Below are 25,852 nucleotides of genomic sequence, written 5' to 3' on the forward strand. Positions count from 1 at the left end.
AAATTCAGTAAAAATGTGAAACATACATGTTCAGTGTCTTGTACTCAGATAACTCACTCAATGCAGTGATGTCTAACTTTACTTTAGTTTTCAAATGGCTGTGCGAATAGTATCCGCTTGTTAAGTGTGACGTCACGCGAAGCGGCTTCCGGGTCCAAGCGCTCTATTCATCTGAATGGGGAGACTCATGAAATGGTAATAATAATTGTTCACGAAGCGATTTAATACTTTCGAAAATCACGATCGCAATATATATGTCCATGCCTAATATCCGATGTCAGAAAGGGATTCATTTTTTTTTTAATTGTTAAATTTTTGGTATTTGTTATGCAGCAAGCCCAGAGATTGTTGTGTACACTATGATTTTATATAAAATTAACTTTACAGTTTTTCTAGTTTGCCTTGACCTGGTTAAAGAAACTAGGTTCCTCTTCATTTTCCTCATCACTATCCCAGCAGAGCAGAGGACAGGTCTTGCAAATGTGTAAACCCTTTCTCATTGGGTTGACACATTTTCCCCACCATTTTTCCAAACAGTTAACACAGATATCATTCAAGCAGTCCAAACTCCATTGTTTTAGTTTTGGTAACCAAACAGAATCCATCTATTCCTAACTATTAAAAACTACCAACATCAGTATGAAATCACTGAAGCACCAGTTTGACACTCCTTCACACAAATCTTCAATTAGCCATCATTCTGCAAACCTTATATAAACGATGGAAGGTCTGTGTTGTTCTGTGCCAGCATTGATGGAAGAGATCAGTATGGCTATGTCCTATACTCCCAATAGTTTTGACTGTATATGGTTTACATGTGTTTTCTCTAATATTTACAGTATTTTATTACTTTTGTCTGTTTTTTTATATACAGTATTTCGGTTTTCAGCCACAGTTTGAAAAATGTCATGAATTCAATATATATTCAATCAAAGCACATCTTATTCTTGATCCAATTCTTTGCAAAAAGGCGAATTTGACAGCCCAAATAGAGACAACAAATGCCATTGGCTATAAGCTACAATGGCAAGCAATGGTGGTGCATTTTGAGTTCTGTATTTTGTATTTTGTTGTGCATTGTGTAATGGTTAATTGAAGAACTCATATACTTGTTTGCAAGTTGTGTTGTTTGAAGGTAAAACTAGCTTTTGTTGCATATGTTAAATGTTTTGACATGATATGTGCCTTTTGCAAGCAAAATGTGTCATTTTGACCATGAGTGCCGCAGTTTAGGCCTATGTGTTAACTGTTTTGAAAATGTGGAGTTTCAGTTTACAACTGCATCCAAGCAATCGAGAAAAACTGTAATGTGTGATAGGAATAAAACGTGATCATAAACGAATGATTTCTCCACTCAAATGAATGGCGGCTAGGACCCGGAAATAGTATTACATACGTCATCACTTAACAAGCGGATACAGTGCTGTCTTGAGCATTTTCAGGAAGTGTCACTAAAATCGGACTTTTTTTTCCATTGAAAAAATGTAAAAGAGTAAACGTCATAATGAAAACATGACTAAGCCATTTGACTATCCTGTTCATAAACAATGGTGTCAGGACTTTTCATTTTGATGACACTGACACTTTGCTTGACATGAATACTTGCTTTTGAGGAATGAACTATCCATTTTGAGCATGTGACGCGCTTTTGCAGGTTATCAGCTAGGTTTTGCAGTTTGTACTAATTGTTTTGAGAAAATCATTAAATGTTGTGCAAAAATGCACTAGTGTTGTGAGAAACGCACCAAAGCGACTGAGAAAAACTGTAGTATGAGTAAAATACTTAAGTTTTTTAAAAAATGGATTCTTTGACACTTTTACTCAAGTCTTATTGAAGTTGGTGACTTGTAACTTTTAATGGAGTAATTTTTACAGTAAGGTATCTACTTTTACTCAAGTATGGTTTTCAGGTGCTCTTTACACCTCTGCTAAAAAGGAAATAAAACATTTGGCGCGTGCACTCAAGCGCACTAGCGGACATGTCGAGTATAAACCAGGCTTTAGTTGTGCTGGTAATAAAATGTTTTTTGAAGGTATTAAAAAAGGTAGTAAAAGATTTTAAATTCAAGTTAAGATGTTCTGTATATAAAAGGACACCGGCACCCAAAAACAAGGCAGTCCAACTCAGCCTAAACTGACTAAATCGAATTTTTGTGCAGGATCAGGAGGGAAAGTGCCTTCTGAATGTGAATAGAAGTGTAGCTGCCTGGACCAGTTCACATATCTATTTTTGCACCCATGCGCATATTGGGAATGCAAATTGCACATGCTCGCATTTCCCAGGTGCACCAGTTGAAAACCACGAGTCACGTGACAAGTACTGAGCGATCAGCTTCAGGCTTTGTGTGGAATATACACATTTCGGTAGACTAATCACCTCAGACAAACACGGAACACCCATACACTGCAGTGCTTTTGCATACTATGGATGTCAATGGTTACTGGTATCTAGTTTTCTTCTAAATGTCTTCTTTTGTGTAAAAAATTAAATAAAATAAAAAGACAAACGGGTTTGGAACAACTGAATGATGATATAATTTTGTTTTTGGTGGACTCTTTAAGTATTTTGGATATATCAAGGTGCTGTGTTAAGCTCTGTAATGTTTTTCAGTGATTTTTATTTTTATTTTTTTTATTTTTCCCAAATGATGTTTTACGGAGCAAGGAAAATTTCACAGTATGTCTTTGTTTTATTTCAGCTGTAATAAAAGCAATTTTACTTTTTTTAAAAAGCTATTTAAGGTCAATATTATTAGCCTCTTTAAGCTTTTTTTTCTACAGAACAAAATCATCATTATATAATAACTTGCCTAATTACTCTAACCTGCCTAGTTAACCTAATTAACCCAGTTGAGCCTTTAAATATCACTTTTAGCTGTATAGAAGTGTCTTGAAAAATATCTAGTCATATTATTTACTGTAATCATGGCAAATATAAAATAAATCAGTTATTAGAAATGAGTTATTATAGCTATTATGTTTTGAAATGTGTTGAAAAAATTTATTTGTTAAACAAACTTGGGGGGGGGGGGGGGTTGGTGGATTAACAGGGGGGCTAATAAATCTGACTTCAACTGTATAGTTTATAAATAAATGTTTTATTTCTATATTTGTATTTCTCTGTTGTATGTTCTTTTCTAACTTTATTTGTCCACATTTTGTTCAATATTTATCTGAATGTAATTTGCATTGACTTAAGTAAACTATTTGAAATAAATCGTTGTAGTGTGTGATTTACTAAGTTTATACATTTGGCCAGCCACATGTGGGCCGCATACGGGTTTAACAGACCTCAGCTATATCTGTGCAATATAAAAATGTATCACTTGGCTGAAGCAGTGGAGTTCTGGCACTACTTTGGTTCAGTTCTGGCTAAACAGGATGTGGGCCAGTTCTGGGCAGGGGAACACTACAACTGGTCTGGGCCACATCTTCGCAGTTTATTTGGGCCAGATCCGGGCCAAAGGCAATTTGTTGATTGGGTATTAACCCTTAATCGGCCCATGGGGTCAGGGCGGCCCCAATGGATATATATATTATTGAACATATTGTAATGTACAACAATTTGGTGTTATCAGTAAACTACATTACAAAAAAAAAGGAAATGTTACATAAAAAAATATACATAACTAAATCTTAAAATCCTTATTTTTTTATATACTGTATATATTGAAAGGGCATGAAACTCTCCAACTTTTCCTAAAAATCTATCGTAAAACACACAAAAACTGTAAGAAAAAAAAAAAAGTTTGTTCCTTGGACTCAAGCTGCATTGAAAATGACTGGGAATTTTGTTTTAGATGAATGTGTCCTAAAGAAATGTGAAACCCATTATGAATCTGCAATATTTCTGCACACAAACACACATGTATGACTGCAACATTTGTATAGAAACTGGCAAATTATATTATACGAAATTAACATGGAATGTGTTTAACACAGCAAACAATTAAGCATATATCAGACAGGAACAACCAAAAATATAAAATACAGAATTTGTATGTGTTTTATAAGGGTAAAACAGTTATCTTGTGAATATATGTCATCAATTTGTGAGGAAATGTTTTGTAAAGCGTCAGGAAATATAAGCTGGAGATGAATAGGTGTTTATGGACCCCTGCTGGATTATGTGGAAATTGCAACTCTTCTCCTCTAACCTCAGATGACATAATTTGAATTCTAAAATATAAAACAACACCCAGAAACCTTTTATTTCAGTTTTCATAAGCTTATTTTAATGCCTTGAAATAATTAAAGTTCTTCAATGACATGGGCGTATTTATAAAACACTCGTACTGTAGGCTTACGTAATATACATTAATAACCATGTTTACTAATTAACAAGCAACAATTTGATCATACTTTAATACAATTTTCACAATTAATAAATCTTTACCTGTGAGTTTTTCCTCAATAAACTCTCAATTTGCTGCGTGTTAAATTGAAAATTTGGAGTTGTTTTACTTCTTTCAGATAGATGTATATTTCCCCCCAAAATAATATTTACTATGATTTAGTTTATTATTATGATGTAGCCTAAATGTTAACATAAAAACAAACAGCTTTGGACATTTTTAAACAGCTCTTAAAGTTTATTTTGAGCCTATAAAGTTTTTCATGTTTCAAAAAGCCAGAATAATAATGTATATGATCAATTATTTAATATTTGTTTGTTTGTTTTTTCCTTTATAATATGTCACAGTATTCTAACACAAATAATTCAGTCAAAAACACAGTGATTTGTGAAGCTGATGTTTTGTACTCGAGTAATATTGTATTTTCTGAAATTAATGTTAAAATATTCTCCGTGAACTGTAAAGCCCGCCTTGTTTGATTTGATTGGCTAGCATTTTGACATTGACGAGGTATTATTTCTGAGGCAAACCACGACAGGGGCTGTTGTCTATCGATTACGACCCGGTTTCAGACATATATCAGTGCTGGCTCGGTAATATTGACATATTTGTGCCGCTTTGAGCAAAACTCTGAACATTTGAAAATAAACACGCCTAGAGAAGCTGTTCCAAACCACGATCCATAAATGACGTCACTCGGCACACCAGGCTTCACTTCAGTGATTATTCAAGCTAGTGAAAGGATTGTCATTTGAGCGCGTTTACAGAGTTTCGATGAATTTACCGATTTACCAATTATCTGTCGACTTAAAACTCTTAATGAGGGAACAAGAACACTTTATGAGTGAAAACACAATGCCTGTGCTTGTCCACGCGATGGCAGCAACAGCATCTGTGTGTGGTGGAATGGAGAAAGCAGAGGCGAGTTTGTGGATGGACGCAATCGGTTTTTGCGACGACTTCTGTCCCTGGCTTGACCAGGTGGACGGGACTGTGGTTTCAGAGGCCGCTACAGCTCTTCACAAGCCCTCTACTGCTAATAAAATGGAGGGAGATGCAACTGGTGAGCCTATCAGCAAACATTCAAGCTTTATTAGGTGTTAAACCATTAAAAAACAAGGGTAGAGATATATGCACTCGAGTTTTGAGGGATTAAAATAAATGCACACATGAAAATAGACACATTACATATGAAAGAATAACGAGAAATTATCAATAATGGATTTTAAATAGACTTTGGTATGAGATAAAGTTGCTCTGTGAGGTAGTCCTTAAGACATTTTGTTTTTTACTGGGCCTCGACAAAACAATGAATTTTTATATATATAGCCAAAAGTACACTGTATGATTCAAAATGAATGATTTTTCCTCTTATGCCAGCAATTTTTAGTTTATTAAGTAATAGTTCATCATTTTCCATGAAGATATTTTTGTTATAAATAGTTTAGAAAGATTCTGAAAACTGCCCCTTATGACTGATTTTGTTTTTCAGGATCATCTTTGGAGACCATCAGCTTCTGCAGTAACTTCTGTCCCTGGCTGGATGAGGAGGACTGGACTGTGGTTTCGGATGCCGGTGAACCCGCTACTGATAATAATGTGGAGAAAATCACAACCGGTGAGTCTGTCAGCAGCCACTAGACTTAAGCTTGAAAAATGACAAAAACAACATTAAACAAAAAATGAGAAATGATCAGTAATGGGTTTTACACCGACTTGGAGATGAGAAAACGTTGTCTTGTAAGGTAAATTGTCCTAAATGGGCAGATGAAGGCCATATAATAACTGTTTTTTACTTTATTAAATACATCACGCCTATGTAGGGTCACTGTAAATCACCTATATCATTGTGCATGTCTGTGTGTGGTAAATGTTTTTGACAAAAAAATGTCTTATTAAAAGTGTCAGCGTGTTTTATACTTATATTTATAACAGCATCATTAATATTTAATGGATTTCAAATTATAAATTCAATTTGTACCACTGAAGTTGAGGTCAAGAAAAATGAAAGACACTAATATGAAATTCAAAACAATTACAACGGTCCCATGACGATCATGGTTATGACAGATTTATGACACATTATGTTGTGTGGGTAATGTCAAATTGTCATGACAACAACTGGATATGATATGTTTGTTTATGTCAAGTTACATTTGATACAAGTCAAGCCCCGGTCAGCTCACACAATTTCGGCAGGATTTCCTTGATGTAGGGTGTCTTAGAGATTCGTAAACAACAAATGGGCGTCGTGACACAAGATTCAATCGCTTCTTCTAGTGTAATGTAGCATAGTTCATGGCAACCGATACCATGTCTGCGATGCCTCACGACACCATCGCAGAAAGTCTAGCATATTTAATTGTTTTCTCGTTCTTCATGACGAGTTCTATCATGCGGATGACACTGTGCAATAGGAGCTCATCGTTTTTTGGTTATCTCAGTGGGTGCTGCCGCTAATGCGCAGGTCAGGTAATCAAAAAATAGATCTTGAGCATCTGATTTTTCCTTGCTGCTTGTTTGCGTTACTTTTCTCCATCTTACATGCGGCAAGCTCAGGCGAGGGAGTGTTTAATAAGAAACCCATGGCAGGAAAATATACATTTAGATTTCACAGAAAACATATTAATATTAAACAGGAATCATAAGTTTGATCCTATCCATGTGGTAAGGAATGCCCTTAAAATAATGTAGTTATTAGTTCTAAACAAGCATCAGTGTTTATTGATATTGAAATAAGATAAAAAAAATTTTTAAATTGACTTAAGAATTATTGTTATAGCAACACTTGTGACTGCTTTGGGAAATAATGCTCGTCGTAGACAACACGGCATGACTGAGTAGTCTGGCACATTTGTTACCCACGACAGGTCAAGATTTAATCAAGAAAATAAAATAAAAAGCATAATCTCACATAGTGACTTTCATATCATGATCATAAAAGTGTCGTGATGAGTCCAATAAAGTGTTTCCATAATTCTCAGCTTCTGAAAACTGACCATTATGACTGATTTTGTCATCCAGGCTCACTTTTGGAGGTCATCAGCTTCTGCAGCGACTTCTGTCCATGGCTGGAAGAGGACTGGACGATGCTTTCAGATGACAGTACAACACCGTATGAGTCCTCTCCCGATAACAGTGTGGAGGAAAACACAACCGGTGAGACTGTCTGAAACCACATAAAAGAAATGAAAGACATTTAGCTGCTCTTAGTACTTTTATTTTAAGAAAATCAGCAGCTCAAAAGTTCCTGACAGAGGGAAAAATCAATATAAAAATTGATAATTGAAAATCATCAGATAAATAATACGATATGATCATTTTAATGCACTTATTATAGACACAAAGCAATTATTCTTACAGGCCTATGACTCCAAATTAACTTACTCCTTAAAGGTCCTGTGAAATTAAAATAATGTTATAATTTTACATGTTAGTATCAGTATGTTAGACTTGATAATATCTATAAGCTAGAGTGGTACAAAACAGTAATAAAATTCACATTTAAAAGATATTAACATGTAAAGCTTGCAGTTTGTCACTTCTGCCTAAAGCAGTCAAAGATTTTTTGACGTCACCTCATACTTCAGTTTGTCATTAAATATTCTGACCAATCAAATGCTCTCTAGTGTCTGACATGCCCGCCCCTCTTTTCTCATTGGCTTCTCATTTGATGGGCTTGAGCTTAACCACTCTCGCTGGCAGAGCTGTGAGAAAAACTAAATGCTATTGGCTGATTATAAAAAGAGGAGGAGCTTCTCTATGTCCCAACCTCTCTTCATGTTTCAGTTGAGATTATGTGAAACATTAAATAATAAATGCACATTTCAAAGCACTTAATATCATATATGATGGGACATGTGATTTTGATCACACAGCACCACAGCTTTGCATAACTCATAGTTTCACTGGCATTCATGAGTTTATGAAGGAGCTACAAACACTAGACTAGAGATCCAAAAACTAAAACCAAAAACCACCCAGCTACATGATACAGAGTCCAGACAGCCTATAACAAGCTGTCTGTATAAACACACACACACACACACACACACACATAGACACACAGCACCAAGCAAGTGGCAAACAGCAAGAAATCTGGTCGGGTCCTATGGCTCCTGTGGGAATGCAGGCCTCCTCATTAGACCATAGGTGTCCCACTTTTGGACAATCCAGTCCATATCTAAAGTATTAATATTTTACATTTATATGTTCTTAATAGGTGATACAATAACTGACTGTCACATTTCTAATATTTTCTGTGTTGTTTTTTCTTTGTTTAAGAAATCCAAACACAAGGCAGCAGGAGGAACAAAATCCATGCTTTCTTCAGGAGGGTGTGGAAGGTCATGAAGAAGCCTTTCCTCCGCAGAAGACGGACAAAAGGAGAGCCTAATTCTGATCCAGATCAAGAGCCTGATTCAGAGCACAATCCAGATCAAGAGCCAGATCTAGAGCCTAATCCAGATCCCGAGCCTGATCATGATTCAGTGCACAATCCAGATCAAGAGCCAGATCAAGAGCCTTATCCAGATCCAGAGCCTGATCCTGATTCAGTGCACAATCCAGATCAAGAGCCAGATCTTGAGTCTTATCCAGATCCAGAGCCTGATCCTGATTCAGAGCACAATCCAGATCATGAGCCAGGTCCAGATCTAGAGCCAGATCCAGATCGAGAGCCTGATCTGGTTTCAGAGCCTGATCCAGATCAAGAGCCAGGTCCAAATCAGGAGCCAGATCCGGATCAAGAGTATGATGAAGATCCAGATCCAGATCGAGAGCCAGATCCGGGTGAAGCGCCAGATCAGGGTGAAGATCCAGATCGAGAGCCAGATCCGGGTGAAGCGCCAGATCCGGGTGAAGATCCAGATCGAGAGCCAGACCCGGGTGAAGAGCCCGATCCAGATCGAGAGCCAGATCGAGAGCCAGATCCAGATAAAGAGCCAGATCCGGATAAAGAGCCAGATCCGGATAAAGAGCCAGATCCGGATGAAGAGCGAGATCAGGATGAAGAGCCAGATCAGGATGAAGAGCCAGATCCGGATGAAAAGTCTGATAAGGATGAAGAGCCTGTCCCTGGACCATCTGGGGTCCAGAACACTGCTAAACCTCATCCAGATCCAGAGCCTGTCCCTGGACCGTCTGGGCTCCAGATCTCAGCATCAGGAGCCTGTGATGATACGCGTCAGTACTATTATATATGCTAATACAACATATGTTTGTTAATGTAAGATAATATCAGTATGATAAACCTGAAAACACTTAAACAACCTCTTCTTCTTTTCAGGATCTTTGGAAAGTTTCTATGAACTGGGAGTTGTTCTGGGATTCGGGGCCTTCGGTACAGTGCACAAAGCGGTCCGTAAATCTGATTGCATGGAGGTAAAACTCTCTTATCTGTGTTTTTTTAAAATGAATTAGAGACTGAATATGTGGGAAAAAATAATAATTGTATTTCCTCTTTGCAGGTTGCCATCAAGCGGATTTATAAGAGAAGCGATGACCGTTACGTCTTCAAGGTAAGTTGGAAAAAAGTCACTCAATATTTAATGTTATGATTTGGACACATTTATTGTTGCACAGTTGAATTTTAAAAGGTTAAATCCAGTCATTTGAATCTGTATGAAAATTTCACTCATGGTCAAGTAGAAGAAAGTCATTTTTGGCCTGTTTCCACTGAGTGGTACAGTAAGGGTCGGTACGAGTCATCTTTATCATGCTTGCGTTTCCGCAGCCAAATGGTACAAATGGTACCCTTTTGATGGGCTCGGTGTACGACAGACAGTTTCAGATGACGTCATTCTCGCTCAAGGAAATGTCAAAGTAAAGCTGCACGGGTTGTTCACATATCATAGGAGAAGCACTTCTTACAAAACAGATGCTTTATACACATAAATGCTTGTGTATAAATGTTCATTACTAACTTTTCTATGAACATGATTTGATTATTACTGCAGATCAATGGTAGGGCGAATTAGTCTACTGTAACGTCTGCGATTATATAAAATAAATGCAACATAAATGAACATAACAACAGAACACAGCAGATTTTGTTCTTCCTGACTTTGTGGCTGTCTTCAAGATGACGACGTTTGTTTGAGCTCAGGTCGACTATGGTTTGTTATCATATGATTTTGTCTCGGCTATGCTTCTAGAAATGACGCTTCCTTTGTTTTCATTCTCCCGGCTGTTTGCGCTAGTGACATTTCTCTGTAAACCAATAGCGTTCAGCTGCGCGTCTAGCTCTGCCTTTTGGTACCCTTTTGTTGTGCTAGGTACCATTTGCAAAGGGTACTCAAAAAATTGTACGGTACGGTTCTCTTTTTGGTAACCTTTAACAGTGAAAAGGCCATAAAAGCGTACCGAACTGTACCGTATTACTCAGTGGATATGGGCCATTTGCTGTTACTCATCCTTCCCTACACTACTGTAATCTTGACCTTTTTGCCCAAATATTTTGAATTTCTTAATATCTTAAAACATTTTTTTCATGAAGTAATCCTTTAAATGAACTCTTTCTTCAGGTCTGCATCAACTAACCCTTGTTCCCTTTTTCTCAATAGCCTACTTTAGCTTCCAACCCGCTGATCAAAGAAGTGGCGACTATGCTCATGCTAAAGCGTCTGCCATTGTGCCAATACGTGATCGAAATGTATGAGTGGTTTGATGAACCTGAATGCATTTTATTGGTCATGGAGTACCCCAAGCCTTGTGAAGCCCTGGAGAAATTTGTAAGAAAGCACAGGAAGCTGACCGAATCTGTGGCACGTAGCCTGATGCATCAGATATACCGGGCAGTCCAGCATTGCTTTAAAAGAGGCATTGTGCACAACGACCTGCATTCCAACAACATCCTGGTCAACAAGAAGACTTTGCAGATCAAGCTGATCGACTTCGGTTGCTCTTATGAAGTGGATGAACGACACTACCTTTACTCTGTTTTCGCTAGCACAAGAGCTTTAGGCTACCTGCTGTCTTTCATGGTGTCTGGAGGCATGTATGCGGTTACGTCCAGCTTAACCAGTGGTGAGTGAACAGACACTAGCTGTGTTTCCATAAAAAGATTTCAACTTTATTTTTGAAGTTAAACCTACATTTTTATGCACATCCTGGCAAATACTGCACTATTAAGGGTATAGGGGTGGTTTAGGATACAGCCATTGGTAGTATTTTAATCACAAATTTCAGAAGCTTCTTGATAAATGTCAGCTTTAATGTATATTATAAAGGCTTATAAGTAAGATGGATTCTTATAAGCAGTGTATTAACCATCTTTCCCCTTGTACAGACTGCAGTGATCTGATCCAAAAGTCTATGAACCAAAACATGACGCTTGATCAGTTCTTCTATCATGACTGGATGAGGAGATTCTAGAATGAAGACGAGACTCGATACAGATGAAGGTAAACACAACTCAGCCTGAAGGAAACTACATTTAGCAGGTTTAGCATCCCACTTTGATGTTAAAACAACATAAAAACATGTCCAAAACACACTACAATGCATGTAAACTAGCTTGACGTCAAAATTACATCAAATTGACATCTAACACTGGCGTCAAAAACACGTCAATTTAATCAATTTACATACAATCGATCAGCATTTTTAACCTGTTTTTGATGTAGTTTTGACATCAGAGTGCCCGCTGGGATGCTTCTCACGTTATATAAACATGTGCTAGACAAATACCAGACATGTTTTTAAAGGGCCATGAAACCCCCTCGTTTCAGCAGGGTGTTTTCACACCTCTACTTTGGAAAAAGTCAGAAAAGTGGGCGTGTCCAGCTCTGTTTAGGGGGGAGTGTCGGAGGAACTAAAGTGGGATGGTGTGGGAGTGTCTATTTGTGCACGCGCGAGTTTCAGAGTCAAAATACACACACACACAGACAGGAGAAAGGGATGGTGTTTAACCTACATGGACATCTGTAGTCGAATTAATTGCCAAATTATTAAATGTTGGACTTTAACTGCAGTTTGGCTCTTTCATTCAGGGAATTCATTCATGCCTCTCGCGACAAACGAGATATTTGATTCGAGGAACTGCAGCAAGTGTGTATTTTTCATGCAATGTTTGATACCGCACGGCGAATGAGAGAAAAAAAACCTCTGCATTTCCCGGAAACTTAGATGCACACGGCAGGTAGTGTCAGAAAGCCGCGTGTGTTATTCCGGTCACAAAATGCGGTGCTAACATTTCTGCACTCAGTGCAATAGTTAACTTAATTCGATACGAACAAACTGAATAAACAAAGAGCACTGGTCGCTCTCTTACCAAATCTGTATAGACAGAACAATCACCAGCAACTAGAGCCGCGTCTTTATGAAGAGAATACTACAAGCAAATCCAGATTTCAGCGTTTGCAGATGAGAACAGCTCTCAGGTAAACAATAATCCTCCTTAGACACGTAAGTTATTGTTGTCGCGCGTCGCGTACACTGTTAATCCACACGTGATCCAGATAAGCTCTCACAGAGAGAAAATGAAAACGAAACTTAACAGCAGCAAACTATAAAAGCAGCACTTCACGCTTGTTTTGCCAACACAACGTGGCGTCTTTGTGGTGTAAACACGGTGACAATAATGAATATTAATGAAGTTGCACAATAGAGCGCGCTGATTGGTTTGACCCAAGCCTTACTCATGCATTAATGCATCACACTGTAAGACGTAATAAGACTCACTCAGGCACAGACGCCCAGTCTGCACGCTGGAATACAACGCTATTATGTCATGGCCGTGACGCAGCTTCAAAAATTCGTTTCAAACAGGAAGTACAAATTTGCTTGAAATAACGCAAAAACAACCAATTTACACTTTTTAGTGAAATATAGGTGTCCTAATAGTGTTTTTAGCAGTGTGGGACACATATATGACTGTCAACAGCTCAAAAAATGTGTTTTGGTGTTTCGTGACCCTTTAATATTTCTTCTTTTGTTTTTCCTCGGTATGGACTTCACTTAGAAAGCAGCAAGAAAAAAAAAAAAAAAAGAGGTTTTCTAAATAAAAAAACTCATAAAAACCAACAAAATCGTCATAAAGAAGCATAAAAAAGAAGAACTCACATCTAACTGATCCAGAACCAGAGCCTGATCCAGAGTCTGTCCTGGGACCCAAACACTGCAGGATCAGCGTCATCATCAATTCCAGGAAACTGCCTGTTCTGTGCTGTCAGAAATGGAAACCCATGGTGGACTCTGAGGATAGGGATGGTTAAATCTGAGTGCATTTTGAGGAGGACGTGTTGTTTCTCCAGAGGATGAGGATGAAGAAACACCTGCACCGGTGCAATGCATTGGGTCAGGTTTACACGAAAAGCAGGTTTCAAAATATATATATTTTGGACAGTCCTAGGCTAGAATAGGAATGGATATTTTTTTTTAAATTGGCAACAAAATCCCCTGAACACAAATGAAGATATTTTTAGATAAAATCAGAGAGCTCCCTCATCCATAGACAGCAACAGCCCCAAGTTGCTCAGAAACAAAGTCCGGAAACAACCAGAAAATCTTTTCTGGTATTTTCTTTTGGGCTTTGAGGATGAGGGAGTTCTCAGATTTCACAATTACTGATACCAAATGATCTAGGAGGAGTAAGGTGGTGGTGGAGGGCCTTATGTCTTCAGTTTGTGTTGTGGATGGAAGTATACATTACTTACACTGACCCCTAAAATAATTGTAGACTTCTATATTTCTAAGGTTATTTTTGGACAGTCCTAGGCTAAAATAAGCATGCTTTACATTTAATTGGCGTCAAAATCCCCTAAACACAAATTAATATATTTTTAGATGAAATCGGAGAGCTCCCTCATCCTCCATAGACAGCAACAGCCCCAAGTTGCTCAGAAACAAAGTCCGGAAACAACCAGAAAAACTTTTTTGCTGGTATTTTCTTTTGGGCTTTGAGGATGAGGGAGCTCTCAGATTTCAGAATTACTGATATCAGAAATGATCTAGGAGGAGTTAGGGGTGGTGGAGGGCCTTTTAATAACAATAAATGATAAAAATAAAAGGATTGATACACATAAACAAGTAAAGAGTGCTTAATGATGACAGAATTTTCAGTTTTGGGTGAACTGCCCCTTTAAGCGATAGCATCAGTGCATATTAATTCAATAATTAATATCAAGTTCATAAGAAAAGTTACTGAAAAGTCAAAAAACAGTTCATGATGTGAAGCCAAACATTAAAAACATGCAGGAACTTAATAAATTATGGACAGGTTTTGCTTCTCTTATAAATCTGACCCAATGCATTGCGACCCAGGCTGAAGTGCTGGCGAAATCTGAGATGTTCAGAGTGCCGGTGTTCGGCTCTTTTTCAGGGTGGATTTTTTTATTCATCATCCTCATAATGTCTGGAGAAACAACACATCCTCTTCAAATGATGTTTGCATCAATATATTGGAGTATCAGTATTAAAGATGCAGTTTCTTCTGTCTAAGAGATTTTTCTGTATAAATGAAAAGGATTGTACATCTAAAATGAAAAATTTCATAAAATTCCATTTCTGTTCTTTTGCTGTTTTGTGTTTACTGAATATGTTGTATGTTTTGCACTCTTAATAAAAAATCAAGCTGAACATTTGTGTTAATTGTGTTATTTATATTGAGGTCTGGTTATCTGGGTGCTCTTGTGTTGGTGTTTGTGCATTCAGATTTACTGAAATACTGCTCTCCATATCGGGATTGCCTGACTAAACAGTAAACATAAAAAAAAAAAATAATGTAAAAACAGCAACTATACAGAGCATTATTCCTATTATTGATCAAATTATCCATTAAATTGTTTTTTTTTAATGAAGGTCTACCCCTATGGGGTAACTAAACCCATCACAGTAATGTCAACAATATGAATTATTGTTGTACAGCGTCACAAACAGTATGCTGTAAGTGTGTGTATTCGCAGATGCATCCCACAAACTTCACCTTCACTTTGAAATCAAGATTGACAATGTGGATTTTGCCAGCTCTTGATGAATAAAGGATTAATCTTCAGTGTAGCCTGTTGGCTTCTGCTTTTAGAACAGCACTTTTAGACAAGACTAAAAAGCACCGCTTGATGAGTTTCATTACTATCATATATGGATTTTTAGGTTACAAACTCGTCACTCAATTACCTTTTAGACAGTCATTTCAATACAATTTTAATGATGTAATAAGTAATTAATGTTTGAAAGCAACTTACCTAACACTAGTTAAAATTCTAAGGTTTAGGTTATTCATGTCCTTTTTTTTTAAACATATTCAGAGATAAAAACGATGCATTAATAAGTCTGCCTTGTTAAACTCTGGAGGAGTGTGACCGAAGCTGAATGATGATGTGACTAGTAATCAGTAATTAACATTATTCATTCATTCATTCATTTTCTTTTCAGTTTATTAACTGGTAGTCTACACAACATTCTTTCAACATTCTGAACCCAATTCATGCATTAACAAGACCTCTTATATCTGCATTTAATGTTCCCCAGTTGTCAATATTGGTTTAGTGTTGCATCATATTGCTTAATCCAGACCATCACTGTTAGGGGTCATTACACATTACAACTTTAATACTGGTCAAATGAAGTACTTTCTAATTCAGTCAGAGAACAAATGTCACATCCGTCAGTGACCACCTGAGGGCGTTGTAGTGCACTAGGACTTTGTAGGCACTACAGCGTCCCAGGAAAAGAACTACATTTTCATACATGCCCCGCGCACACACCGGAACACCTACACTGACCTGTCATCACATCTGTTTTGTGTTGCCGTTGATTATCTGGACTATTTATACAACCATTTCACCTCAGTTTGTCATCGCGTCGTTTGTCTACCTTGTCTGTCTTGTTCCCAGTCCTGCAGTAAGTTTGATATTCTTAGTTGTTTGTTCCTGATCATTTTTTTTGTATTTTTGCCTAGTCTAGTTTTTCGAGTTTTGTTTCCTGAGCCTTGTCTCTGTTTTAGTTTCTGATTTTGTGGTTTATTTGTACTTTGAACGCCTTGTTTTATGTTTTTGCACTGTAAATAAATCTGCACTTGAATCCGCAATCTTTTGTTCCCGTTTTGATATTGTTTTGATCACGCTAAACGTGACAGAACGCGTTGACTGACAGGTCAGTGTAGGTGTTCCGGTGTGTGCGCGGGGCATGTATGAAAATGTAGTTCTTTTCCTGGGACGCTGTAGTGCCTACAAAGTCCTAGTGCACTACAGCGCCCTCAGGTGGTCACTGACGGATGTGACAACAAAGGGATATCCAAATATCCCCAAATATCAAAGTTACCTAATACTGACGTGGATGAAGCATCAAGAGCAAGTGATTTCATGTAAAGTTAATGCAAAGAGCGAAAAGACATCCTATGGTGCGTTACTTGCGAATGACATGTTGCGAGTTGAGCGCATTGCGCTATTGACGCGTGAATCGCGAGTTGGAAAAGTTGAAAAATCTGAACGTCGCGAACATTCGTGTCGCGTTAAACAATCATGAGCTTTGTCTTGTAGGGGTGTGACTATGATGTTGTGCCTGTTGTTGGTGTTCCGGGGGAAAATTCTCCTACTAACACCGGACAACAGTTCATTAAACTCTGTGCTGGGCTCAGTCAGAAGCATCGCTGAAAGCTTCCATCATCCAGGTACAACTTCTTTTGTCACGGCGATGAGATCATTGTCTAAATTCCTGCTTAAAGATTGGCTGTCTGTACAAAGTGATGTCATTGAGCTTTCAGCACATCTGTTGATTAATTCATGAGAAAGACTTTGTTTGAACCAATCAGTGTGCTATATTGTGAATGAGATGCAACTTCATTAATATGCATGATATAGCTTCTGAGACTCATATTATCTGTTACAGTGTTCAGAGAGAAGAGAGTTGCCAACCGTAATTCAAACTAGTAAAAGAATTGTTCGGGGACATGGTTTGTCAGTGTTGCGTTTATAAAAGTGCCGCAACAACGGTTTTGTTTCCATTTCCCCGTGATGAGAGCACATCTCGTGCGTGGACCACATGTGTGGATTACAGTGGCGACAAAAATATGTTTGTAATTAACATTTTTTACTCCAGAGCTTTTCGAATCTGGAAATAGAGAAATCCGGCCACTCATCTTCTGATTTATCATTCAACAAATGACACTTGGAAAATCAAAATACAGACACAGATTTTATGAGAATGTTTAATTGAAGACTTCTAACCCCTGGCCACAACTGTTTAAACTGGTAGTCTACACAACATTCTCTTAACATTCTGAACCCATGAAGAATTCATGCTTTAACATGACCTCTCAAGTACACATTCAATTTTCAAACCCAGGCTCATTCTGAAAACGTAGTCCCAGCCTTCTGGAGACAGCGGAATACGTCTCAGGAGGTACGTACTTTTTCAGTTTTTGTTTTTGCGAATTTTCGAGAGGCTACTGTGTGTGCTTTTTCGCATTTTAAATGTCTCTGGTGAATGCCATTCGCGCCCGCGCTGTTCTCGCGTAAACCCACCAGAGGCCGCTGTCGACCGACTAAATGATTGACTGGGCAACCTGCCAATCAACCGACCCACCCTACCCCTTCCCTAAACCCAACCAATTTTACCGATTGACCCACCCGGCAGCTTAATTCCCTTAACCCAACGACGATTTACAAATCCGATCAGAAAAAAAAGTCACGTTTTTTTACCACGTTTTCGGATTTTACCACATTCTCACCCTGTTATTTACTTTATTTTTTGGATTCTGTTTTTGTCTTACCTGATTTCTGGAACCACTCTTCCCTGTACTCGAACCTGGTCATCATTGTCATGGTCAACTCCTATCTGCATCTCAAGTCTGCTGATGTACACGACAAGCTAACTGGACAAACTGGTTGCGGCGGGAAAGCCCTCCACACGTAGGTAAGCGCCAAAAGGAACGCCATCATACCGCCCCATATCGTTCGCTTAAAAAATTCAATGCAGCCATACGTACCTCCAGCTACATTATTCGCTGTCTCCAGAAGCGTCCGCTGGACTACGTTTTCAGAATGAGCCTGGGTTGCAATTTTCCCCAATTGTCAATATTGGTTTAGTGTCTCATTATATTGCTTAGTCCTGACCACCACTGTTAGCGGTCATTACACATTACAGCTTTAACACTGGTCAAATTGAGTACTTTCTAATATAGCCAGACTTTAAAGGGATAGTTTACCCAAATACCAAAATGACCTAATGCTGCGTTCCCACCAGATGTGGATGAAGCGTCAAGCCGAATGATTTACATGTTAAGTCAGATTGCCTAATCCTGACCACCACTGTTAGGGGTCATTACACATTACATCTTTGACACTGCTCAATTTTAGTACTTACTAATATAGTCACACATTAAAGAGATAGTTCACCCAAATATCAAAATGACCCAACTCACATTCATGTGAATTTAAACCTTTTGGTTGAAAACAAAAGATATTTTTAAAGAATCCTGGCAATCATCGACTTCCAAAGTACGAAAAACGAAAGTCGGTGGGCGCTAGCTACTAGCGTTCCTTAAAATATCTTCTTTTGTGTATCTCAAATAGGTTTTGGTGAGTGAAGGCTGGTTTGTGGAGATTTTTGGGGTGGCTAAACATCGCTTTAATTTAATATGGGCACACCAGATGGCATCATGACTTACAGCGCATCTGAAATATAGCTCACTTTATCATTCTCAAAACTTCCAAGGGCAGATGTGGCATCAGCAACCTAACAATTCCGAGAGAATGCATGATTTCTGACTAAAAGAGATAAGTTGAGTGAAGCTGCTATATTACAGTTATAACCAAGACCATGTAAATACTGCACCTCACCAAATAAGACAAACACTTGTGCTGGCTAATTGGCCATAATCAAACCTACGCTGATCATATGACTACAATATTTGTTTGTGTAGCTGCAGTTTTGGCAATTGGCTTTGGTTGAATGGAAGCCATTTTGAACATTATACAGCAATCCTGTTAGAATTCAGCTCAACCTATACTGTGAACAACACATATTTATCTCAATCCCGAGAGTTGCTACTCATTAGCTTGCGTTTAAATACTGAAGCGTAATGTGCCTCTACACAAAATGACATTATGAAAGCATTCAGTATGCAGGAATATGTACAGTATTACATATATATTACATAATTTGCAAGTACACTCGACAGTTACACAATTTATATTCGAAAAAAATGCAAATGTGTTGGTAGAGATTCGTAGTTAAACTCATAGTATGTCGTTTTCATTGAAAAAACAAACATCAAGGTGTTTACAGTGGCTAAGTGTGTATTTAGCATGCTATTTTTGAATATAGGCAGAATAACGCCTTCTGGGAAGCATTAAACTAGATTTAAATCAGTATTTACAACAGTATCACTACATATCCATGACGATTACGTTGACATGTTTGTGCACATTTTACTTATTGTAGCTATATGTACCTGGAGTAGTAATAAGTGAAGGCAATAGGCTTGTTTAACCTGTCAGGGTGGCAATAAAGGCATGTGCATACATGGTTCTCATACAACAGTCTTCCGGTTTGCAGATGGCACATGGTCTTTTAAAGCATGTCGCTGTTTTTGGAGAATGGTTTGCATAATGGTCTGAAGGTGGGCCATAATTTCAGTGGATAGCACAATCCGAGACAGTCTCAATGGTTGATTAATCGTCCAAGTAGCACAAGCAATAATTAATATCACTGTACAAAAATAGATATATATAAAAACAAACAAACAAACAAACAAAAAATAAATAAAACGTTATATAGCCTCACTTGTAGTATGGTTAGGTTCATCTTGTGAATCCAGTGAGATTCTATTGTACATGGCTAATTGTTCACATCCACACTTTACTTTTCTAAAATAGGCAAAACCCTCTGATGCATTAGCATTACATATTAGAGGTAAAGAGAATTGAGTAGAGAGTCTTTTAGAGCATCAGGTATCAGCATAGTACATTGTCCAGGGCCGGAACTGTTTACAGATCACAGTTTCTGCTTTAAACTTCATGTTTATCCACTGTCTTTTCAAACATTGTTGTTGCTTGACCCTGTGTCTGTGGAGAGCAACCGACCATTGGGCTAGGGATGTAGTTGAAAGGAGTAACTCTGACAGCTTTACTAGGGGAACTCTGTCGGAAATGGCCGACACCACTGCTGTGGGTACTTTCCGTCGACTGAAAGGTAGCAGTCGATGCTGTGCTGTAGTTTTTAAGAGATCCATCAGAATCTCCATCTTGCAGAGTATTCCCAAATACCACTATTTTCTTGGGCAGGGCAATCTTTGCGGTCTCCTCTGTAATGCTAAGCCCTTTATCAATTGTGGGAGAAGTGCTCGAGTTGGTCTTGTTGGCGGAGTAGTCCTCGGTTTGAACAGTTGCATCACTTGTTTTCCGTGATGCCAGTGTAATTGTAGGCAGTTTTCCTGGTAGTGGTGGTGGCATCTGTTTGGTGCCCTCAGGTGAAGGTAACAGAGGCAATGCAGTGGGTGGAAGGGTGCTCTTTAATATCTGAGGAACATCCTCATCACGGATCCTTCTCCAGGTCACTTTGTCAGCGTTACGCAGTCCAGCTCTCTGCTGCCTCTGATTTACGTTTCTTTCACTTTTAGCTCGTCCGCTTGAATCAGAGGATGAAGAGCGAAGAGAGGACCGGCTGGTGACACGACTTAAGACATTTATGCTTGGTGACGAAGAGTATCTTTTGAACGTATCATCCCTCTTTTCTCTTGGCTTTGGGCAGGGGGTATTTCTCTTTGAGGCCCTGCAAGGACTTTCCGAGCTTGTTCGTCTAGCTGGGCGATTTACTGTGACGTCCCTATCAATGGATGTGGCTCTTGATAAAGCCATACCTTGTCTGAGAACACCCTGTTCCTGAACTTGTCTTTGTCCATGAGTTACAGGCATTCTCTTTGGACCTTGAACAGCTTCTTTAAGCTCCTGACAGCGAGACGAGCATAAGAAAACTGCTGGAGCTCCTGGACCTGATCGTCGAGGTGAGGCATGCTGCGATGCTGGGACAGAACGAGAAGATGCATCGTATCTTGAGACTTTTGATGTTTCTTTAATAAAGGTTAGTTGTCTGAGAAAGCCATTTTGATCTGATTCACCACTACTTGAATGAGCCGATGTCATGCGAACCAAATCTATTCGATTTGCTGGTAGAATTCTTTTACCTGACATCTGCGTATTTTGTCTGCTGATGCTAGTGGGCTGGTTGGTTACTAAAGGTGAAATGTTTCTGGTTTGCCTTGATGGATTCTGCATGAATGGTATTCTGACAGGAGATTTCTGTGTTTTCCTGTCTATAGGGGATTTAGAGTTTTGATCAATGTTTGAATTTCTTCCTCTTCTGTCTGGCGGGCTGGATGGTGCTGATGCCACCTTCTCTGTTCCTTTTATGGGAGGCTGGGAGGTTACTTTTTTCTGAGGTTGCCTGGATGGTGTTGAGCTTTGTGATGATCCTGATGATGAGCTCTTCGGTATCCTGGCAGGTGGCGTTGAGCTTCTTTTGGGCAAAGACAATTGAGTGGACTCCATGGGTTGGCCCAGTCTGTGAAGGCTTCTTGACCTATGTTGAGCTAGATTTGGATTTTTAGGGGCATCTGCTTTCGGTGACACCTTTTTAGGTGGTGGTCTCTGAGAGAGTGTTGTCTCCTTTTTGGGTGTGTATATCACTGTTCTACCCCTGAAGACCACAGGGAAGTTTGGTACAGGTTTACGAGGGGCAAAATCAAGCGGTTTATTAGCCTTTTTGTCATCTTTGTATACTTTCTTCTCTTTAGGAGTAAAGCTTGAGCCAGACATAAATGACAAAACCGACTCAGACTCTGATGAGGGTTCCTGGGACTTTGAAGCTTGTAACTTGGTTATGATTGTATTCGCTCCTTCTTGTATTGCTCTCCATTCAACACTATTGAGATCAGAGTCCTTGTCTGATGCCATTTCATCACTATCTAGGTCATTATCAAGAAGAGTAGCTTTTTGTTTGTGCTTTTTCTCAGCTTTTCTTTTTCGGGCAGCTTGCCTTTTCTTGTGTTGTGGCATAGCAGATGTTATGCATTTTATCAAAAGATCATCTTCTGAATCCATGCTGACTGAACTAGGCGAGCTGTTCTCTTCAAACTGGTTGAGGTCTTTCTGTGACTTTGGATGGCACTGAAGGTTGGACATTATGTTATGTCTATTCTTTATCCACGTATGTTGAGGATTTTCATGTTCCTCAAATTCAGCATCACTTAAAGAACTAAGAGAGGAACTCAAAGAGTAGCATGGAGGTGCTTCTTCTAAAATTAGATTTTGTTTGATTCTGTGAAAACCATTTTGGCGGGACTGATAACTGTTGACTTGATCTTGTATGTTAGCATTACGTATTATATTGCTTGAATCATATTGTTGTTTCCGTCCAGTCCTATTCATCTGTCCATCATGCCTTTCCATTTTATGACAAATGCCTTCTGTAGATGATGGATGACGCCTCGACTTTAGGGATAGAGTGTTTTCCTGCACATGACTTAGATAGCAGGTTTTCTGATTTTGGTACACCTCAGTGCTTTGTTTTCTCATGGGAAAATCCAACTGTGGCATGCTTCTTGACAGATTCTGTCCTTGCTTTTGAATTTGTCTAACTGGAGACTGGCTTTGAATTCGTTGCTGGGTCATTTTTGCTGCCATCTCTTTACTTTGTATTAGTAATCTCTGAGTGGGAACCATTCTTCTGATCGTTTTGTTCAGTTGATTCGTGACTAGGTGAGACTGACATGCTATTTTAGTTGGTTTGTGGAAGCGAGAGAACATGCGTAGGTCTTCAATTCTCTTTGCCTCGATATCAACAAGCTCTTGTGTCTCTTTGTTTCTTCGCCAGTCTTTCATGCCTTTAGTTCTGGCTGGATATTGAAGAGTTTCATCACTCAAGGAAGTGGTGCTTGAGAAATTGATGGGTGTACCTTCTGCAGAGTCTGTGTAAGAGGAATCATCATGATAGATTTCTTTCGAAGACATTCCAAGCTTTTGTCCAGTACACATTTGATTGTTTTTGTTCTGCAGCACCATATATACTGGCACAGATTTTCGAGCCTGCATGTTGATTACTTGGTTTGAGAGACTGGGTATCACAGTGGACCTTACCTTCTTAAACCTGGAAGGCATGGCGGAATTAATGCACTCTTTGAGAATTTCAATGTCATCATCTGAGTTGCCTTCACTATATTGGTCTTCCATATCCTCTTCTTTTTCAGACTCCTCTGGATCATTGTCTTGTTGGTTTAGCAAAGGGGTAAGTTTGAGCTCCACATCTTTCTGAACATAGTGTTCATGCAGTGGAAGGGCACTCAGACTTGAGGCACACGAGAAATTCTCAATTGGCTTTTCCACAGTGAAATAGATCATTGTGTCCAAATCCTGAGGTAGGTTAAACCTTTCTTTAAAGTCTGCAATTTCCATGAACTTGCGCAAACTACTCTCCCATTGGCTTCCTACACCACTAAGATTCTGAGCATCTGCTCCACCTGACTCTGGACAGCATGGAGTTTTACTGCGACTAGGAGGCATTGTTTGTCCCGGGCTGTCTGGTAGGTCACTGGGGCTTACAGTTCCACTTATCATTTCACTACATGGATCACTCTGAATAGAGCTGGCAATTGAAGGAGATTCAAAGCTGCCAAGTGAGCTCACTGAACTACAGCGACTCATTACAAGAGGTGTTTCGTGAATGTAGTTGTCCGAAGAACTGGATGGCGTCCTGTCCTCAAGTATTACTGGGGACACTCCTCTAAGGAACCTCTTCTCATTTTTGATTGTACCAGAGATCTCAATTGGATCAGAGCTACTGATTTTCTGATCAGTTACTAATAACTGACTGTCACTCAAGTCATCAAGTGTCTCGTTCTCATCCTCTTCATCTTTTCTCTCAACATTCACGTCTTCTACCTCTATGATTTCCAATGAGGAGTCACTTTCTAGCTCATTTTCAGTTTGACTTTGTCCATCAAGAGCTCCATCCCCAGAAGACAAAGAGGACAGAGAACTGCAACGAGAGAAGCATATTGGAGTGTTCTCTACAGAATACTTCTGAGGAGTTTCCAGCTGTCCTATTGTGGGACTTCTTGCAGAGCATATTGGGGAAAACTTGCTAATGCTTCCACCAGTCATAACTGCTGGAACCCAAGCTTGCCTGCGCATTGCTTGAGCTGCCTGAACATTAATTGCAGTCTTTGCAACACCAAACTTGGCAACACTCTGGATCAGTGGAACATGCTGATAGGAGGGAGACAACTTGACAGTTGGTATGCTAGTTTCTGAAGAAACCTTTGTTGAAACAGTTGCAGGGGTTGATATAAATGGCTCTTGGCTTTTCTCTGTATCTGTGGATCCTGAATCAGGCAAAATAGCATCTTTGTTTGCCTCAAAATCTCTTTCAGGTATTTCATTTTGACACATGACTCTTGAAATATGTACACCACTAGTCAGTGGTTCCTCATGAGCTACCTTAAGGTCAAGCTTATTTGGACGTCGTTGTTCTGTTGGTCTGGCAGAGGGATGAGTCTGGTCTTGACTGCCACAATAGCCATCACTGATGCTACCACTGTTAAGGCTGTCATTGGATAAGCTCGAGTTTGTTGTTTTAAGACGCATAAAGGCATGTGCTCTGCTGAGACGCTCTTTAGGAGAAAAAGTGCTGCTATCTGAGAGAGGACATGGGGAGCATGAAATGGCTCTCGCTTCATGAAGCTCATCTGGCCCGTAATTCCAATCCAAAAAATGATCTTCTGAACTGAGACTGAAGCTGTCCTCTGATGATGTATGCATGGTAATGTCATCTACCAGTTTGTCAATTTTAGCCACTGTGTTGGTGATCTTCTTGGCCAATTTTTCAGCTGCCACAGTCACTTCGTCGTCAGGAGGTTGTGATCTTTTAATGTCTGTTTGAAAGGTTTCAATGTCTTGTTCGGGCTCCCCCTCGCGCTTACGAAGCTGCGTATTAAGGAAGTTAGAATTGTTCAAGAACATGGAGAGCATGGAAAATGTCCCAGTGTCCAGGCTGGTGGATACATTAGGTGCTTCATCATCATCAAAACAGCCAGAGTCTGAAGCATAGTCCTTTGCTAGGCTCTCAATATGCCTCAATGGCTTGTTTATATTCGCATGCTTGAAACTTTGCTTCTCAAGTGTGTCAAATGTTTCTGCTAGATGCTTTGCATCCAACTCAGCCTCTAATGCTTTCTGCTTCCTCATATAGAGGGACGGCATGCATGATCCCGGGGATATAACAGCTGCATCTTTATATTTGAGTGGACGATTTGTGAGGAGGTTTCGCAGAGCTGCAGCACTTCCCATGGCTATCATTTTGTGCTTTGAGTTGATGAGATTGCGTAGCATGCTTACAGCTCCCAGATCCCACAGCAACTCCTGGTCTTTTGGACTTCGTGCAGACAGGTTCCAGAGGGTTCCACACGCATTACTCACAATAGTCAAACTGTGAGATCGCAAATGCTGTAGCAGAGTCTGAAGGCAGTTATGATCCCTGAGGATTTGCCTGCATTAGGAAAA

General features: G+C 39.2%; 2 protein-coding genes and 1 long non-coding RNA gene across 8 annotated transcripts in view; 2 read left to right on the plus strand and 1 right to left on the minus strand.

Annotated features, from left to right (window-relative positions):
- LOC147841652 (uncharacterized) overlaps positions 1–25,852 on the plus strand; it is a 36,681-nt gene that overhangs the window by 5,974 nt on the left and 4,855 nt on the right. The gene's annotated exons all lie outside the window — the stretch shown is intronic.
- LOC141376530 (uncharacterized) lies at positions 2,647–14,933 on the plus strand. 3 transcript variants are annotated; one of them, XR_015502287.1, is made up of 10 exons: positions 2,647–5,418; positions 5,848–5,973; positions 7,380–7,514; positions 8,640–9,539; positions 9,643–9,737; positions 9,824–9,874; positions 10,919–11,381; positions 11,644–11,758; positions 13,318–13,386; positions 14,716–14,933. XR_015502287.1 is itself a non-coding variant. In XM_087273154.1 (9 exons), the coding sequence occupies exons 1-8, from the start codon at positions 5,130–5,132 to the stop codon at positions 11,727–11,729; spliced, it is 2,145 nt and encodes a 714-aa protein (XP_087129280.1). In that variant the 5' UTR covers positions 2,647–5,129; the 3' UTR covers positions 11,730–11,758; positions 13,318–14,933. The 3 variants fall into 3 exon arrangements, 1 of the variants encoding a protein (XP_087129280.1); XR_015502288.1 differs by having other exon boundaries at positions 3,262–5,418; positions 13,318–13,950; positions 14,320–14,933; XM_087273154.1 differs by having other exon boundaries at positions 13,318–14,933.
- Positions 17,485–25,852, minus strand: part of apc2 (APC regulator of WNT signaling pathway 2) — a 49,340-nt gene continuing 40,972 nt past the window's right edge. For 3 of the 4 annotated variants that reach the window (XM_087273128.1, XM_087273129.1, XM_087273130.1), the window contains one exon: positions 17,485–25,838. In XM_087273128.1, the coding sequence (XP_087129254.1) occupies positions 20,306–25,838 (5,533 nt within the window). In that variant the 3' untranslated portion in view covers positions 17,485–20,305. The remainder of the gene's footprint in view (positions 25,839–25,852) is intronic. The other variant, XM_087273131.1, reaches the window with a different exon arrangement.

This window comes from Danio rerio, chromosome 11 (genome assembly GCF_052040795.2).
Source record: "Danio rerio strain M-AB ecotype USA chromosome 11, GRCz13ab, whole genome shotgun sequence".
NCBI classification, from domain to species: Eukaryota; Metazoa; Chordata; class Actinopteri; order Cypriniformes; family Danionidae; genus Danio; species Danio rerio.